We start from the raw sequence: 19972 nt of genomic DNA on the forward strand, positions 1-19972 counted from the left end.
GTTAAAGAGTTGATCACATGCCGTGGTGACTGAGGGGGGTCAGTTGGCTCGGCCTGCTAAACCCTTACATACCAGAGAGCACGGAGTCTGCGTGACAGAGAGAGAGGAGTCGATTAAAAGATAACAGTGGAGTGAGTGTGTGTGAGAGGGAGAGAGGCGAGGCAGGGCAGGGTCTTTGCCGGGCCGTCGGTCATGCAGGGAGTGGTTAACAGAGCAGAACAGAAGCGAGAGAGAGGGAAGGAAGGCCAGTATTCAGACTGCAGTCGCTGAGCAGCTGTGCGGAGCTCGGGCACGCAGCAGACAGACCAGAGACCGGGGGAGGAGAAGGTGACGGAGGCGGGAGAGACGGGGTCGGGGACCTCCAGCGTCAGGAGACGGGGTCGGGGACCTCCAGGGTCAGGAGACGGGGTCGGGGACCTCCAGGGTTAGGAGAAGGTCGAGGACCTCCAGGGTTAGGAGAAGGTCGAGGACCTCCAGGGTTAGGAGAAGGTCGAGGACCTCCAGGGTTAGGAGAAGGTCGAGGACCTCCACGGTCAGGAGAAGGTCGGGGACCTCCAGGGTCAGGAGACGGGGTCGGGGACCTCCAGGGTTAGGAGAAGGTCAGGGACCTCCAGGGTCAGGAGAAGGTCGAGGACCTCCACGGTCAGGAGACAGGGTCTGAGAGCTCCAGGGTGCGAGAGAGAGGAGTCAGAACCAGTGCCTGCGGGCCATGCCATGCTGCCAGTCTGAGACCCAAGGAGGCTGACCTGGGCCAGGGCATGGCGTTCGCAGAGGCTGGGGTCGGAGCCAGGCCTAGAGGCGTGACTGGTGCTGGATCTGGAGCTGGAGCTAGGGCCGGGCGAGGGCTGGTCAGGGGAGGGGGGAGGCCGTCCTGGCCGGTGCTGCTGCTGACCCTGGCGGCTGTCACCTCCTCCTCCCTGTCGGCCCTCTGCCTGCACCGCCTGCTGGTCCTCAGGGCCGAGGTGGACGAGCTGAGGTCAGAGGTCAGCCGCCGGAGGGAGGAGCAACGAGGGGCTGGACTCGGAGAGGTCAGAGATCACACTCACACACATGCACTCACACACACACGGGATGTACTGTAAATGGGACTGCACTTACAGTATATAGCGCTTTTCCACCTTAGCCGCACTCAAAGCGTTTTACAATGGCCTCTCATTCACCCATTCACACACCAATGGCGGTAGCTGCCATGCAAGGTGCTAACCTGCTCATTGGGAGGAATTTGGGGTTAGGTGTCTTGCTCAAGGACACTTGGACATGTGGACAGTCGGAGCTGGGATTCGAACCACTGACCCTTCGATCATTGAACAACCCGCTCTACCAACTGAGCTACAGCCGTTCCAAGGTATGCGATATGCGCAACACGGCTGCAGTCCGCTCATGCGAGACAGCCAAGGGGGAAAATGAAACATCACACTTAGATGCTTGCTCAGTGGACTTTGAAATGTAATATACATTATTAAAACTGCACTAGACTATAAGATTGTGTATTTTCCATCTATATGTAAAATAAAATAAACGATGTTGCACTGGTTCTAGAATAACGTCTCTAGCCTAGGCTACTCACGCGGCTGTAGTCAATTTAAAATCACCTGCCCAGGTCAAGCCTGGCTTACTGTATGTGCGTTGGCTGGCTTGTTTCTGTGCAGGACTGGTAGGATGGTAATGTCTGATAAATAAAGATGGGTCTTGTCACCTGGACACATCAGTTCCAATGGTTCCAATGCTAATCCAGCACAATGAGAGCAGGATAACCAGTTCGCTCATGAGCTCACAGCAACTAGCAGCAGCTTCCATAACATTAATGGTAGCGGTCAGTGGCTAAAGCAGTTACACTGATAACATAAAGTCATCCCCACCGGGAACCCCAGTCTCCTGGGTGGGAGTCCAATGCTCTCACCACTACTCTACTTGTGCAGTGGAGATCGGCGGGCGGGTTTTGGTGTCCTTCTTCCAGTCACTAGTGTGGGTTGGGGTTAGAATAAGGGTTGGGGTTGGGACAGGATCTGATCTATAAGGCAAGGGGTAAAGGTCTGAGTGAAAGGATGAACATGTGGAGGTTTGGGGTATAGTCCCATAAAGTCATCCCCACCGGGTCTTCAACCCGTCTCCAGGGAGTCCAATGCTTGGTTCCGAACTAATACCGTGAAATACCGTATACAGTATTTTGGTAGATACCGTACCATACTGTAAAATATCATACCATTACAACCCTATACACCCACACACACACCCATGTTATCATCTGGTGTGTGAGGTTTTGTGTGTTACAGTATGTGAAGAGTGTGTTTATGTTTTTATTTTTACCGCAGCACACACCGCAACAGATGACCAGCGGCCCCCGAGACAGGAGGGGCCGCCAGGAACCCCCGCACCCCCCAGAGCCCCCCCACCCCCCGCCTGCGCTCCCCCTCATCAGAAAGAGAAGGAATGTGGATTCAGGCACAGAGAGGACAGGTGAGTGCGATCTACACCGTTCAGAAACAGAATCGGTTTTGCCAGCTAGTTTTTACACACACTCGGAATTTGTTCTGGTCAGTTGTTACACAGCGCTGACGGAGACAACGTTAGACAGGGTGCAGGGACTTGACGGGACAGTGCAAATGACAAAATGGTGTGCGATGTGTGTACATACAGTATGTGTATATTGTGATAATGTGTGCGCAGTGTTTTTACAGTGTGTGTGCCATTGTGATATCTGTGTGTGTGCAGTGCATGCCTTTGCACAGTACAGTCAGAGGTCATGTGCAAGTAGTGTCTTTCTTTCTTTCTTTCTTTTCTTAAAGGAGAATGCTCGTTTTTGACAACCTGGACCTTATTTACGGCATATTATAAGACGTTTCACTCACCGAGATAACTTTGGTGTAATTCGGAGGCCTGTAGAATAAATTTAAAATCCAGCGCGAGCCAAGTATATCCATGTAATGGCGGCGGACGGGGCTCTGAGAATGCAGCTTGTAAAAAAATTATTTTCTGCCGCGAAACGGTTGTTTTCATCAATCTGTCTTTATGAATCGCTAGTTGTGCTTACATAGAGCGAGGGCTTGTTGTGGTTTTTCACATGCCTCTGTAATATGATCTTTAGAAACGTATTTAGAAACGAAATAGCTTCCCCACTTGCTCCAGCACGCATGCGCACAGCGCGCAAACTGGCTATTCTCCGTCTGTAGGCTACACTCGCGCAGGGCCGGACTGGCCATGTGGCGTACCGGGCAAATGCCCGGTGGGCCGGACCTACTTGTGGGCCGATCTAAAAAAAAAAAGAGCTAACGAACGGCCCATAGAGCAGGGACAGCGGCCCATTGGTCCATTTTCTATACTGACACTGGGCTGGCCCAATCATATGTAGGCCCCACCCCTCCCTCTGTTAGTTTCAGGTGTCATTTGCGTGGGCCGTTAGAGAGCCAGCTGGCCTGTCCCCCCGTCAACAAATCGCGCAGCAGCACCCCCCCCCCCCCCCCCCCCCCCGTCAAGAAATCGCGCAGCAGCATCCCCCCCCCGTCAACAAATCGCACAGCAGCACCCCCCCCCCCCGTCAACAAATCGCGAAGCACCCCCCCCCCCCCCCCGTCAACAAAACGAAACTGAAGGTGTTCCATCTCACCGCGTCGGCTCGGCTAGTGGCCTGACTGGGGCTACATTTCCCGGTAGGAAATATTCACCCAGTCCAGCCCTGGGTCCGGCCGATTGTGGTGGGCCGGTCTGGGCCAAAAATGCCAGGGCCGATTTTTTGTCCCAGTCCAGCCCTGCACTCGCGGCTCACATTCTCTACGCTACGATCGGCATCATCATATTCTAAGACATCTTCTATATCCTCAAAATCTGATAAATATTCAGGCATATTGCACACAATATTCCAGGCACCAACAAGCCGATCGTAGAGTAGAGAATGTGAGCTGCGAGTGTAGCCTACAGAGGTAACGGAGAATAGCCAGTCTGCGCGCTGTGCGCATGCGTGCTGGAGCAAGTGGGGAAGCTATTTCGTTTCTAAAGACGTTTCTAAAGATCATATTACAGAGGCATGTGAAAAACCACAACAAGCCCTCGCTCTATGTAAGCACAACTAGCGATTCATAAAGACAGATTGATGAAAACAACCGTTTCGCGGCAGAAAATAGATTTTTTACAAGCTGCATTCTCAGTGCCCCGTCCACCGCCATTACATGGATATACTTGGTTAGCGCTGGATTTTAAATTTCTTCTACATGCCTCCGCAATACACCAAAGTTATCTCGGTGAGTCAAACGTCTTATAATATGTTGTAAATAAGGTCCAGGTTGTCAAAAACGAGTATTCTCCTTTAACATCAAATGAGAGGAAACATGAAAGCAGCGTTCCTGGCCGGCAGCTACATTTTTTTCCCCATATTTCCTTCTTTTTTTTTTAAGCATTCATGATTTTGATATACAGTATTTTCCATACGGGCAGCCTGACATTGGAGAGATGCTTGCTATGTTCACCTCTACTGCTGACACACCTCCAGCCCTTCTCCATCTCCTGCATTGATATTAACTGATCTCCTCTTTGCCCCCTCCTCCTCCTCCTCCTCTCTCTCTCTCCCTCCTCCCTCTCTCTCTCCCTCCTCCCTCTCTCCCTCCCCCAGTGTCTCAGCCCTGTCTGCAGATGCTGGCGGACAGCAGCAGGACAACCTTCCAGAAAGGTACCGTACCGTTGCCACGGCTACCGACAGGCGTCTTCATGTCCAGAGACATGGCCGTCGTATCGGTCTTAGTAGACAGTTTGGTAGCTGTACAATATCTGTTCCTACATTTCGGACTTGCTCACTGAATACAAACCAGTCAGATCCCTTAGATCGTCAGTAAAGCTCCGCTCACTATTCCCAAGGTTGATTCTAAATCAGCTTCTGGTGCCTTCAGCCATTCTGGTCCTATCTGGAACTCCCTACCACATGAATTATGGTCTGCTACAACTGTCTTCTTTTAAAAACAGGCTTAAAACATATCTCTTTGCACAAGCTTTTAACCTCTACGTTTGTTCTATACTCTTATTGTCTCTGTACTGTAATCCTACATGATTTTATATTTGTAATACATTCTTATGTTAATGTTCTATTATGTATAATGCCTTTTTTATTCTTGAAGCTATTGAGCCTGTGCTTGTCGCATGAAATGCGCTTTATCAAATAAACTTGACATGTATGTATGGACCCAGCTTCCATTGTAAAATGGCTGTGGACAGTGAGTCGCGGCCGTAGACAGACGCTGCCTCCACATCTCCGTGGGTCACGCAGAGTCTGCTGGGTCAGAGTTTGTCAGCGCAGAACGATCTGATTTGATCTGATCTAGGGCTGCACAATTAATCGTGAATTAATCGAAATCGCGATTATGACCTCCGCGATTAACTAATCGCAAAAGGCCGCAATTAATGTGATTCATAATTTTGCTTTAAATTGAGTGTGCTAGGACTACACGGACGAATAACAGGCGCTTATGCTGTCTGACCAATCACATGCGTTCCCGCTGAGTGCGCTGTGCGCAGCAATTTCACTGAGAAGACAGATAGTAGTAGGGCAAGACCATGGATGTATTATATAAACTGGATACAGCCACTCCATTCACTGGCCGCTATCAACAATGAAGCCCTATTGAACCGCGCCATCTTGGCAAAATTTGTAGTCATTTGACTATTTCCGGTTACTTTTGACTTGCGCAGTTGTGCTTTTCTGGCCTTCCGGTTACTTTTGACTTGCGCAGTTGAGCTTCTCTGGCCGACGCGCGTCCACGAAAAAGTTCACATTTCTCTGAAATGTAGACGTGCGTTCCCGGCTCTCCCCGCTTTGATTTAGCAATGAAAACCGGCTTGCATATTAACCTGTTTTTGTCAAATATATCAATTGGAGAAATTATTTTTTGATCCTGGCATCTTAGTTTTAACAGGTTAAATATAATTGAACATGTTTTGTTTGCTAGTAGATGGTATTCATTCCGTTCGCGATAACGTTATTGCAGCCAGGCTAAATTCCTCCAGGGAGCCAGTGACCGGCGAGTTGAAGAGCTTCACTCCCCGCCAGCAGGAGCTCTGGCCGCGGCTACCGCATCTCGGAAAACCCGCTGAGTTCGTGGCTGCTATTTCACACTCGCCCTTGATCAATCCCAATACCGATCCATGGTAATAATGAATCAATCGTTCAGATCAGATCGGCAGTGCTGCATGCATGTTACAACATCATTGTTAGCTTTATTAACATAACCATAGCCTACATTTATCTCTCTAACGTTAGGCTATCCATCACACCAGTCGGCCATTCGATAGCTGGAAGCGGTGAACGCCAACGTTGACTGAAAACACCCAAACTCAGTGTATCGTTTCATCTTCATGCTACACATCAACTCCTTTACATTGTATGTGAATAAATTCCTGTTATTCTAAAAATATCCCATTTCTGTCCATTCTTGGAAAAGGCTAATAATTGCTGTCAAAAGATCACTCCAGTTTATCACCGTATCCCACTACCATTTCAACTATGCACAGGAGGTTGTCTTGTGGTCATTTTCATTAAAAAATGATTAGCCTGATCAGTTTGTTGTATGTATTAAGCCCTTTTTGAGCGTTTTGTGTGTGTGCATTGTTAAGTGTAAGCTTATGCAGCCTACTCCAAACTTTAATGGTTACAGCAGTCTGAAACTGTGAAAGTCTTCATGTAGGCCTAGTTGTTATTTCCAAGTCTCCAATAGTTTAAGAAAATTTGGTCTTATATTTAGATGTTGTGTATATTCCTCGATTATTTGTATGCTGTGTTGTCCCGTCTGAGTTTGTCCTGTTCGTGATTGGTCTCGTGTTCCCACTCGATAGGCTTGCACCTTGACGTTGGTGAGTGGGCTTTAAACCAAGACGGGCCTTTGTATGTGTATGTGTGTATGTATGTGGTTTGTGTTTTGTGTGTCATATTCTATTATTGAAATGTAATAACAGAAACAGTGTGCCTCCTCTTATCCTCACAGCTCAAGCCATTTTTAGGAGACCAGTTCACACCTCAACCAGACCTGCTGCTGTTTAGGACCTGCTTTAAGCCCTTTTTTGTGGTGTCCGTTTTCTGTGTTCTGTGTCAAGTAAGCCAACCCACCTTCAATGCAGTGTAGCCTCCACATTTGAATGGTTACAGCAGTCTTGTCGTCTACAAGCAACAGTCTCTGGCTTTGCATGGCAATTTATGTAGTATCATCCGAGTTCTACAAATGCTGTACTTTTTTGTACTGTAAGTAACCCCTCAATTATTCAATTTTACTGGGGAGCAGTGACCATAGCCTACTTGCCAACCCTCCTGACTTCCGCGGGAGATTCATAAATTTGAACTAGGTTGTGTAGTAGATAGGCTACAATAAATTAGGACAGATGCACATTTACTGAACAGCACAGACAAAAGTCGGACATTAAAAACAATTGCTCCATACACACATATATATATATATATATAATGTTTCACATTTCGTTTTAATGCTTTTAATGTCTAATTTGTAATGCTTTTAATGCCCCCCCCCCCCCCCCCCCCCCCGCAATTTGGTTTGGAAATGCTCCCTATTTCTGAGGTCCCAAGGTTGGTGAGTATGGCAAGCTATAAGCTATTAATACAAGCATAGCCTACCGCTCAAAAAGGGCTTAATACATACAACAAACTGATCAGGCTAATCATTTTTTAATGAAAATGACCACAAGACAACCTCCTGTGCATAGTTGAAATGGTAGTGGGATACGGTGATAAACTGGAGTGATCATTTGACAGCAATTATTAGCCTTTTCCAGGAATGGACAGAAATGGGATATTTTTAGAATAACAGGAATTTATTCACATACAATGTAAAGGAGTTGATGTGTAGCATGAAGATGAAACGATACACTGAGTTTGGGTGTTTTCAGTCAACGTTGGCGTTGACCGCTTCCAGCTATCGAATGGCCGACTGGTGTGATGGATAGCCTAACGTTAGAGAGATAAATGTAGGCTATGGTTATGTTAATAAAGCTAACAATGATGTTGTAACATGCATGCAGCACTGCCGATCTGATCTGAACGATTGATTCATTATTACCATGGATCGGTATTGGGATTGATCAAGGGCGAGTGTGAAATAGCAGCCACGAACTCAGCGGGTTATCCAAGATGCGGTAGCCGCGGCCAGAGCTCCTGCTGGCGGGGAGTGAAGCTCTTCAACTCGCCTGTCACTGGCTCCCTGGAGGAATTTAGCCTGGCTGCAATAACGTTATCGCGAACGGAATGAATACCATCTACTAGCAAACAAAACATGTTCAATTATATTTAACTTGTTAAAACTAAGATGCCAGGATCAAAAAATAATTTCTCCAATTGATATATTTGACAAAAACAGGTTAATATGCAAGCCGGTTTTCATTGCTAAATCAAAGCGGGGAGAGCCGGGAACGTGCGTGGACGCGCGTCGGCCAGAGAAGCTCAACTGCGCAAGTCAAAAGTAACCGGAAATAGCCAAGTGACTACAAATCTAGCCAAGATGGCGCGGTTCAATAGGCCTTCACTTTAGATTTCGATTCCTGGGGGCTTGGGCAAGACAAGTGTCACAAGAGTACCCGCAGCCGTGAGTAGTGAAAAAATTAGCGAAAACGAGGTCAGTGAATTATTAGCAAGAAGGGGATCAACGTCCGTGATTTTGGGAGCATTTGGTAACATTGGTTACGAAAAAGATGATGTCGCTCAAGCCCAGCAGGTCATATGCAAACTGTGCAGAGCTGAAGCTATTAGGCTACTCTGAAATATTAATCACAATTATTAATCGCAATTACCATTTTGAAGCAAATAATCGCAATTATTATCTTTTGTCATAATCGTGCAGCCCTAATCTGATCTGAGTTTTACTGGCGCCTCCGTCCGTCTGTGCAGAGTTTGCGTTGGAGCCGCACACGGGGATCCCCTGGCAGGCGGGGCTTAGCAGAGGCTCCGCCCTGGAGGCCGAGAGTGACGTCATGGTGGTCAGAGAGGAGGGCTACTACTTCGTCTACAGCCAGGTGACTTCACCCGCTGCGGCCACCGGGGGGCGCTGCTCACCACACAATATTGTTGTATCGCTGTCCCGGTCTGTCTACCTATTATTAGTCTCTGCCTCACTTTCCTCTGGCCCTGTCCCTCTGTCCCTGTGTTGTTGACCCTCCACACACACACACACACACACACGCACACACACACTCACTAAGGCAAGGCAAGGCAAGTTTATTTATATAGCACATTTCAGCCACAGGGCAATTCAAGGTGCTTTACATGAGACATTAAAAGCATTAAAACAAAAAGCAAGACATTATAGACATTTAAAACAAAAGGCAGGACAAATTAAAAGCATTAAAACAAAAAGCAAGTCATTATAGACATTTAAAACAAAAAGCAGGACAAATAGAATACAGGAATAAAAGTCACAGTGCAGTACAGTACTAACACACACACACACACACACACACACAACCCTCCTCCCGAACTGCACCCCCCTCCTCCTCTCCGCATCTCCCCCAGGTGTACTGTGTGGATATGGCCCTCAGACCCTAACTGCTCGCCGCTCCCTCCCCGCCTCCCGCAGGTGTACTACATGGACGCCACCTTCGCCATGGGCCACGTGGTCATCAGGAGGAAGAGGACGGTGGTGGGCAACGAGCCGCAGAACGTCATCCTGTTCCGCTGCATCCAGAACATGAACCCCGTCTACCCCTACAACACCTGCTACACCGGGGGTGAGGGGAGCCTGCCGCACACGCGTGTGTGTGTGTGTGTGTGTGTATGCGTGTGTGTGCTTGAGTTTTCATGGTCTGTCCCGTTAAGCATCAAACTGATTTCCTGCTTTCTGGTGAATTTTAAAGGAGTAGTAAAGGGAAAATGCATGTTTAGCCCTGTTTTAAGGTTACTTATGGTCATATACAATGGTTCAGATCAAAACGTTGACAAAACTAGCACTTTTGAGAAAGTCTGATAATTGCTCTACCACCGTTATGGTCATACAATGGATGTGGGTGGGCACCGTGAAAAATCATTCAAAAACATGTTAAACTCTCGATTTCAAAGACAAGAAACTCACGTCTACTGACGTACAGGTATGTACAACAGCACCCAACGGCTCATGCATCGGACCCCTATGGTCTAGAATTTCAAAGTACAAATTCATCATAAGAAGGAGATGAAGTTTTTCTGAAGTCTTGTAGAACATTTTATAGATGGAGCTGTATACGTTTTATAGAAATATTGTGATTGTACACACGGTAAGGGCAGATGAACATGGTAAGGGCATATGAACACGGTAAGGGCATATGAACACGGTAAGGGCATAGGCTATGAACACTATGAATACACATGGTAAGGGCATATGAACACTATGAATACACTGGGTATTTTCTAAGACCTTTGTTATACACTAAGAGTTAGGACCAATTCCATGTGTAGTAAACTATGTATCCCCAATTTAGACAAAATTATACTGAGGATGTGTGTATATAAGTTAAACAGGGGCAAATAAATGTAATCCCTTCAACTCTCCACCAGGGGGAGCTAGAAATAGCATTATGTTTGAGAAAATGCAGACTTTGCAATACCACAGGTGTTTGTAGAGGCCAAACAAGTGTCACAGTGGAATGTTCCTATAGGATGGTTTTTTAATAGAAAAATTTGCATAAGAAACTGGTCCCAACCGGTTTGGACTAGTTTAAGCTGAAGCTTACAATGCTGTTCTTGTGTATTACATAACACTGTCACATTACCACTGACTTTACTGAATAAGTAAACTTATTTGGAGTATATAAAATGTTGTGTCAAGAGGATATTTCCTCAGAATTTCTGGATTTTCTCATTGACTTCTTTTTTGGACTCTCTCTTTTCAAAGGATAATAAGACTTAAAGAATTTGAGGTCCTCAGTAAAGTGAATTGTAATTTGCAGTCAGAACTTCGGGACTCAATTCTAGGAACTTTTGAGACACCAATATTTTGAAATATCAGATATATCTGAAGTCAGATTGATACATTTGATCAGACATAAACAAGAACAAAGGGCCAATATTAAGATCATATCAGAATCAGAAGCAGTTTATTGCCATGCAGTTTTACTATGTACAGTACTAGGAATTTGCTTTCGGTTATGGCAGGAATGAGACAGGACAGTGCAAAGACAGGACAGACAGACAGGACAGAGCAAAGACAGGACAGACAGACAGGACAGAACAAAGACAGGACAGACAGACAGGACAGAGCAAAGACAGGACAGACAGACAGGACAGAGCAAAGACAGGACAGACAGACAGGACAGAACAAAGACAGGACAGACAGACAGGACAGAGCAAAGATAGGACAGACAGACAGGACAGAGCAAAGACAGGACAGACAGACAGGACAGTGCAAAGACAGGACAGTGCAAAGGGTGAGTACAAAATGCTAGTCCAAAAAAGGATAAGCTAAGAAAAAGAACAATATACAAAAAGTAGTGCAGCCAGTGTATCTACTGTACAGTGAGTGTGTGTGTGCGTGTGTGTGTGTGTGTGTATGTGTGTGCGGCGTGACATGTGAGTGTGGTGCGTCCTATACAGTACATTCAGGCCATGTGCATGGGCTGGGTCATGGTGTGGGTCATGACCGAAAGAACGAGATCACGGATACAAGCGGCCGAAATGAGTTTTCTCCGGAGGGTGGCTGGGGTCTCCCTGAGAGATCGGGTGAGAAGTTCAGTCATCAGGGAGAGACTCGGAGTAGAGCCGCTGCTCCTTTGCGTCGAAAGGAGCCAGTTGAGGTGGTTTGGGCATCTAGTGAGGATGCCTCCTGGGCGCCTCCCTAGGGAGGTGTTCCAGGCGTGTCCGGCTGGGAGGAGGCCGTGGGGTAGACCCAGGACTAGGTGGCGGGACTACATCTCCGCACTGGCCTGGGAGCGGCTAAAGATTCCCCAGGCAGAGCTGGTTGATGCTGCTAGGGAAAGGGATCTCTGGGGCCCCCTGCTGGAGCTGCTGCCTCCGCAACCCGACCCCAGATAAGCGGATGAAGATGAATGGATGGATGGACATAGTTTTGTGGTGTTCGAGCCGGTCGTGACGGTGTGTTCTGTGTCGCCCATTGCACATGTGCTGCATGTGTGTCGCTGTCTGACAAGAATAGAAGTGTGTTATGTTTGTATCTTTCATGCGTTGCCGGGTTGCACAGTGTTCCCTCCCTCTCATGTGTTGCTGGTTGATCAGAGTGTCCCCTCCCTCCCCAGGTATCGTGAGGCTGGAGGTGGGGGACAAGGTGGAGCTGCTGATCCCCAGGTCCACAGCCAGCGTCTCCCTGGACGGAGACTCCACCTTCATAGGGGCCGTCAAACTGGGCTGACCTGGCTGGCTGCTTGTCCTGCCTGGCTGGTTGATCTTCCTGCCTGGCTGGTTGATCTTCCTGCCTGGCTGGTTGATCACTCTGGTTGGCTGGTTGTTGTGCCTTGCTTACTCATCTGGATGTTTGGGAGACAAAGGATCCATACTGAATAAATACATAATTTTTTCCATTTTTTGGATGGGAAATGGATTTTGCCACCAGCCGTGACCAAAAAAACAACGATGAGACGATGATAAGACTATCAACAGATGAACTATCGACAGACACACAGTAGATGATGACACAGTTCAACGTTACAGATAGCTACTTGTCATTCTGACCTCCACAATTGACAGTCACATAATTGCAATAAAACTGTTTATTTTTCCACTGATGATATCTCTCTTTCACACAGGCATACATACCCACACACACAGTTATGAAAACCCTCAAGGAATTTTGGATATTGGAGACTTAAAGTACCATTAAGTGCCAACCAGAGCCATTGTGGAATAAAGCAGTGATGGATTGTGATCTGCCATTAACTCACATAACAAGAACAAGAAGCATGTGAATGGATTTCCATTGACAATCAATTATTTTTTAACCTAACTTGGCAGACAGGCTTTTCTGCATTCTGAGATTCCTGAGAATCTTATACTCGTGAACTGTACAGCAGTGTGTGTGTGTGTTTGTTTGTGTGTGTACACTGCTAACACTAGACATTTTTTTCTGTAGAAATAGATAAACGCGTCGTCCTGTGCATTATAGACTGAGAAAACTAATACAGTAAAGTTAATCTTCAGAGAAACAATAAGCTATTGTGGAAGAAAATATTGATTTTGAATTAAGATATAAGGTAAGTCTATGGTTACAGTGTTTAGGTGGACTGAGTGTTAAGGGGAGACACAGTCAAAATTGTGTTTTTTCTTCCCAACTTCAATTTTCAGATTTTTCGATATGCTTCTACTATAACATGCAGAGAAATGGCGAGACTTGATTAAAAACTGGTATTTTTCAAATTGTTATACCTGAACATCTGAATTCATAATGCTTATCTTTATCAGCCATTTCTTAAAATTATGTTTGTTCAGACGTCACTTGGTACCTGCTATCTCAACTTCCAGGGCAGGTGCATTCACTAAACTTTACATACTGATTCTCAGATGTATTCTGCAAATATTTACGGCTGTAATTGTGAATATCTTGTCTTTTCATTTCAGGTTGCATTTCTTGTCTAAAAATACGCCAAAAAAGTATTTGTAATGGGTGTATGCAGTCATTTTTCAATATCTTTTGAAAATAAGCTTGTATTCACAAACCCAGCTGTAAATATTTAAGTTTTTAGTATATTGTCAAAACAAAAGTAAAACTTTAAGCCTGACTTTATCCATTGTTTAGATAGTAGGTACCAAAATATATGCAAATGTACGCATATGTCATGAGTTATTGCCTAATTTGCATACCTACACTTTTTTGTGAGAGAAAGTGCAATACAAAAAATATTTATCTTGATGTGAAGATTAAGCTGGTAAAAAATCATATCTTTGAAGGAAAAAAAAAATCCTATTCAACTGTAGTGTCTCCCCTTAAGTTCAGGATGCGGAATGTGAGGACAAATTAAAACCCTGTCAGGACTTCTGAGTTCCACGTGTCCAGACACAATGGTCAACTATTTGACTTTAGGCTATTAAAGAGCTCAAAACGTGACCTTCAGTATCAACATCTGTTTCCTGAGGTAATTCAAGTTTGGACAAAGACACTGAATTGATCATAGGAAATGTGTTGGGGAGTTTTCAGACAAAGTAGGAGTTGTAGGCCCTATGCTATAAAAATAGGACACTATTAGAATTCAGTTCAGCGCATCGCATGTGGCCTAGATCACACGTCTGTAATAATCTGTAAGTTAAAACGTCAAGATCCATCGAACCCTTTCCAGTCTGAGTATTTCTCTTTGACCATTTGATGTTTCAGTGACATAGCCTACTGTATGTAATTGGGTGTAGGAGGACCTATCTAATTTGGCCCTAAAAGGATAATTATGAGAACGTCTGAGACCGTGGTAACTTTTAAGCAAGATCTTAAAACATACCTTTTTAATATCACTTTCACTTGTGTTAATATCTTAAACTGTTATTAATTTGGATTATCTGTTATTATTTTTATTCATTTAAAAAAAAAAACTTCTAAATGTAGACCCTATTGTTTCTTTTGGGCTAAATCTGTTATCATTATGTTTACATGATTTATGCTTTTATCCATTTATTTTTATGTAAAGCACTACTGTATGTGCTACTGTAAATTGATTTGTATGAATGGTGCTATAGAAATTAAATGACATTGATGTTAATTATATCCCACACTATTGGCTGCATATTTGTAACCAGTCTGCTGATACACACCTGAGGAATGTGGTGTGCATACTGTAAGTCCTGGCTGAATGTTTAGCTTGTTACAGTATCTACAGCTCTTCTTCCTGTTCTAGTCTAGTTGGTGCCAGCAAGCTGTAAATCCTCAGCGGTTCAAGCACGCTATGGCCGACACCGAGGACACGGCTCAATCGGAGGTAGGCTATCCATCCAGTCAAAGTATACAGTGTAGGGTATACAGTGTAAACCCTACTCTTTTAGCTCAAATGTCAGATTGATATTTATAGGAAACGGCCCATAATCCAAGACCAAGTCCACTTCCCAGTTGTAGCAGATCACCTCAGAGTGTCACTCAGACACTTTCAGGACATTCTGATGTGGCATTTCAAGGCAAGGCAAGTTTATTTATATAGCACATTTCAGCAACAAGGCAATTCAAATTGCTTTACATGAAACATTAAAAGAATCAAGACAAAGTGCAAGAAACACATTATAAAATGACATATAAAACAAAATGTAAAAAACATTATAAAAGGACATTTACAACAAAATGCAGCACAAATAAACAAGAATAAAAGTTGCAGTGTATGTGTGCATGAATAATTATTTGATTTAATAAAAAGTAATGGCAAAAAGAAAAGTCTTCACTCTTCAGTCTTGAGTTAAAAGAACTGAGAGGTGCAACAGACCTGCAGTTTTCTGAAAGTTTGTTCCAGATATGTGGAGCATAAAAACTGAACGCTGCTTCTCCATGTTTTGCTTTAACTCTGGGGACAGAAAGCAGACCTGTGCCAGATGACCTGAGAGGTCTGGATGGTTCATATAGTAGCAGCAGATCAGAAATATATTTTGGCCCCAAACCATTTAGACCACCGCTTCGCCATTTTTCACGTCTGAACAAGTGCGGACTGTGGCGCGAGCGGACACATACAATTTGTTTTCCTACCTCAGCCAGTCAATGGCCACGTTTAATTTTAGAACAGGTAGTGATAGGATGATGAGAGACAGATGAAAATTAAATAAATAAATACAATAAAAATGATTTTTTTGTTTAATACATTTTTTTAAAGCATCGAAAACGGGGATCGAATGTTTCAAGATCTTTCGATACCTCGATACCTAGCAGTGTTTCGGTCGATACCACAAAGGTATCGAATTTCGATACCCAGCCCTAGTGCCAACACAGAAATGCAGGTCAACTTTGACCGGAGTAAGGGAGCGAGGGAGGGAGTGCCAAAGATTAATAGTACTGCATCTGAGTAATCAAAATGTGTTGTGTTGCGTAGCTTGTCAAGGGAGTTGCATATGAAGACGAAACACACGACATCTGGATCACATCAACGACAGCTGTTCATAACAAGAGATCCCTCCCCCCTGCCTTCGGGAAGACGCTTCCTTTCGAGAGGAAGAACACCACAGATTCGAAGTCCTCAATTGTAAATGCAGGTAATAACACTGAAGCGAATAAGACTGAATATAATGAACTCTACTGACAATTAGCCTCACATATCAACTTAAAGTAACAAAAAGAAGCCGGAACAAGAAAATAAAAAACTGTAGCTAGCCAACTTCGTTAAGTGAGTTACGTGGAAGAAGGTCCAAGTAGCCTAAATCATACTTTATGTGCCAGATGTGCTACCGACAGCTCGACCACCAAGTGTCTGTAAGAGCAGCAGTTCCCAGTGTCCCCAGTAGTAGTGACCTTGTGAGCCTCCAGTGCTTTGCTTGACACACTTGTGACTTTCTTCAGTGTAGTCCGAGTTGACTTTAATTCTCCGAGTTTTCGACTGAAAATGTCTTCAGTTTTACAATGGCTTCCTGAGTGTTGGGTGCTCTGATGCCGTTGTAGACAGGCTGGCTTCATTGAATTACTTGTGGTGGATCCATGTATAAGTAAATCCATACAAAATATATATTTTCACTGAACAGCCCGTGTTTGGGCCTCTTTTTCCCTCGTCTCACTGAGCATCCCTGAAACTGCATCGAGATTGAGAGCTGGGCATTTGAGCCAGTTATCCACATTTGCTAGCTAGTTGGTCTGGGACTTCCTGCACCGTTTTTTTTTCTCTAGTTTTGACACTTGTGAACATAATCTTAACAGTTGACACCTGCCGGAGGGGACAATATTTACGGCACGCACGTACCATTTTAGCAACTTTATTATGGAACTATTACAAGAATTCCAATGTACATGTACCCATACTTGTTACACATGGCTAATAAACATTCTATTCTATTCTAATCTTTCCATGTACCGCCTGCAATCTGCTCAAGTACCCTGCTGGTTGTGCGTGCTGGTTGGGGTGGTTATAGTGGTGCTGCTCATCTTGGCCTCCATGGCCGGGGTCCTCTTCTCCTCTAAGTTCCAGGACGGCCTGATCTACAGTCCTAACAACACCGACTTCTCCGTGCCCGGCGATGTCCTCCACGAGAGCGTCTACATCCGGACCAAGGACGGTGTGAGCCTCAACCTCCTTCTGCTCCGCTACACAGGGAGTGCCTCTGCCGGTAACCAGAGCAACCCGAACTTCAACTCCTCCACCTCGCCCACCATCCTGTATTTCTACGGTAACTCGGGGAACATGGGCCACCGGGTGCCCCATGCAGTGCTCATGCTGGTCAACCTGAAGGCCAACGTGGTGCTGGTGGATTACCGCGGCTACGGGAAGAGCGAGGGAGAGCCCAGCGAGGGCGGGCTGTACCTGGACGCCGAGGCCACGCTGGACTACGTCATGACCCGGCCCGACCTGGACAAGACCAAGGTGCTGCTGTACGGCCGCTCGCTAGGGGGCGCCGTGGCGATCCGCCTCGCCTCCGCCAACCCCCACCGGGTGGCGGCCATCATGGTGGAGAACACGTTCCTCAGCATCCCCCACATGGCCGCCACACTCTCCTCCCTGCCCTTGCACTGGGTGCCCCTCTGGTTTTACCAGAACCAGTTCCTGTCCTACCGCCAGGTGGCGCTGTGTCGCATGCCGTCGCTGTTCATCTCGGGCCTGTCAGATGGGCTCATCCCACCCGCCATGATGAAGCAGCTCTATGAGCTGTCGCCCTCACAGAGTAAGCGGCTGGCCACCTTCCCCAAAGGCACACACATGACCACCTGGCAGTGCCAGGGCTACTTCCCCGCCCTCCAGCAGTTCGTCAGAGACCTGCTGAAGAGCCACACCCACGAGGAGAGCGTCCAATCCACAGCCAACGTTACCATCATCTAGAAAGCTAAAAACCTATCTCTTCACTTTAGTTTTTAGCTAGCTCCTTTTGCACTTGCATGCTACAGCACTTTTTTGTGTACTGTATATCTAAGCAGTACAATATTTTATTAAAATGCATTAATTCATGATAAAACAATTCATTGGAATAGGGTAAATATTTTAATTATGAGTCTGATGGGAAGGTACCAACTGGGTCACACCTAACCAAAGTTTTACCAAGATTAGGAAGAAATCTGGACACAGATCCACGGGTATTGTGTTAAATGTTCAGGGCAAATTTGACATTTTTAATAGGTTTGGAACCAATGGCAATTATATTATTGCGTAACCTGAACATACAAAGAGACTCTACAAATTAAACAGTTTGGTTATTTGTGATATTGAAGTGGTAAGATAAAAAAATAAAAGATGTCTTATATTTATATTTTATTGTGTTTTATCTTCCAGCTTATTTTCCTGCTTTTTGTTCTTTTTATGTCTATTTTATGTGAAGCACAATGTGCATGTGCATGTATATTCTCTGTTATAATGCACTTTGAGCTGTATTTATTTGTATGATAAGTGCAATACAAATAGTTGTATTATTATTATTATTATTATGATTATTATTATTATTATTATAGAGAGAGAGGTAGGGTATAACTGTGAGGAGAGAGGTAGGGTATAACTGGAGGAGAGAGGTAGGGTATGACTGGAGGAGAGAGGTAGGGTATGACTGGAGGAGAGAGGTAAGGTATAACTGGGAGGAGAGAGGTAGGGTATGACTGGAGGAGAGAGGTAGGGTATGACTGGAGGAGAGAGGTACTGGGAGGAGAGAGGTAGGGTATGACTGGAGGAGAGAGGTACTGGGAGGAGAGAGGTAGGGTATGACTGGAGGAGAGAGGTAGGGTATGACTGGAGGAGAGAGGTAAGGTATAACTGGGAGGAGAGAGGTAGGGTATAACTGGGAGGAGAGAGGTACTGGGAGGAGAGAGGTAGGGTATGACTGGAGGAGAGAGGTACTGGGAGGAGAGAGGTAGGGTATGACTGGAGGAGAGAGGTACGGTATGACTGGTAGAGAGAGGTAGGGTATAAAACATTGATGCATGGAAGAATCTTGGGACTTTTTGGAGTTGAGCTGCATATTTGTTACCAGTCTGCTGATACACTGAGGAATGTGGTGTGCAGAAGTCCTGGCTGAATGTTTAGCTTGTTACAGTATCTACAGCTCTTCTTCCTGTTCTAGTCTAGTTGGTGCCAGCAAGCTGTAACTCCTCAGCGTTCAAGCACGTTATGGCAGACACCGAGGACACGGCTCAATCGGAGGTAGGCTATCCATCCAGTCAAAGTAACAATAGCTTAACTCCGTCGTTAGTAGCCTATCTAGACGTTTGGAGTTAGTGATTTCAGGCGTTTGGAGTTAGTGATTTCAGACGTTTGGAGTTAGTGATTTCAGACGTTTGGAGTTAGTGATTTCAGACGTTTGGAGTTAGTGATTTCAGACGTTTGGAGTTAGTGATTTCAGCAGAACCAAACACGGGGGTTAAAGCTATGTTTTTGCGGCAAGAAGAGCAGAAAAAAACTCCGCGAATCTCCGCCAAGTAAACCGCACCCCCCCCCCCCCCCCAAATCGCATGTCAATCTGAATTTGTTTTGATTTGTTTTGAATTGATTTGTTTCTCAATCTGAAAAACAAATCGCACGTCAATCTGAATTGTCTGTCAGAACCCCCCCCCCCCCGCTCAACAACTTACTGACAGTCTCATTCACAATCGGAAAACCCGGTCACGTTTACAAACGAAACTGAAAGTGTTCGACCGCGTCGGCTCGTGGCCGGGGGGGTTGGGGAGCGCCGTGGCGGGGGGTTCGCCCAGGGTGGCATATAGACTAGAAACGCCACTGCTTCCTGTCTTAGTTTAGTTGGGGTAAATCGCTGTAAATCCTCAGCGGTTCAAGCAAGCTATGGCCGACACCGAGGACACGGCTCAATCGGAGGTAGGCTATCCATCCAGTCACAGTAACACAATCTTAAAGGAGTAGTAAAGGGAAAATGCATGTTTAGCCCTGTTTTAAGGTTACTTATGATCATATACAATGGTTCAGATCAAAACGTTGA

General features: G+C 45.6%; 2 protein-coding genes across 2 annotated transcripts; both read left to right on the forward strand.

Annotated features, from left to right (window-relative positions):
• Window positions 1-758: 758 nt before the first annotated feature.
• On the forward strand, window positions 759-12314 carry tnfsf13b (TNF superfamily member 13b; the record flags this gene model as incomplete). The annotated part of the gene is made up of 6 exons (XM_084443534.1): window positions 759-1028; window positions 2313-2457; window positions 4604-4660; window positions 8870-8994; window positions 9555-9705; window positions 12202-12314. The coding sequence occupies 6 exons, from the start codon at window positions 759-761 to the stop codon at window positions 12312-12314; spliced, it is 861 nt and encodes a 286-aa protein (XP_084299660.1).
• A 4684-nt stretch (window positions 12315-16998) lies between these two features.
• Window positions 16999-17877, forward strand: LOC311313410 (protein ABHD13-like; the record flags this gene model as incomplete). Its single annotated transcript, XM_084443535.1, has 1 exon — window positions 16999-17877. The coding sequence occupies one exon, from the start codon at window positions 16999-17001 to the stop codon at window positions 17875-17877; it is 879 nt and encodes a 292-aa protein (XP_084299661.1).
• Window positions 17878-19972: the final 2095 nt, after the last annotated feature.

The sequence above is a fragment of the Borostomias antarcticus genome, assembly GCF_949987555.1.
Source record: "Borostomias antarcticus genome assembly, chromosome: 9".
Classification (NCBI taxonomy): domain Eukaryota; kingdom Metazoa; phylum Chordata; class Actinopteri; order Stomiiformes; family Stomiidae; genus Borostomias; species Borostomias antarcticus.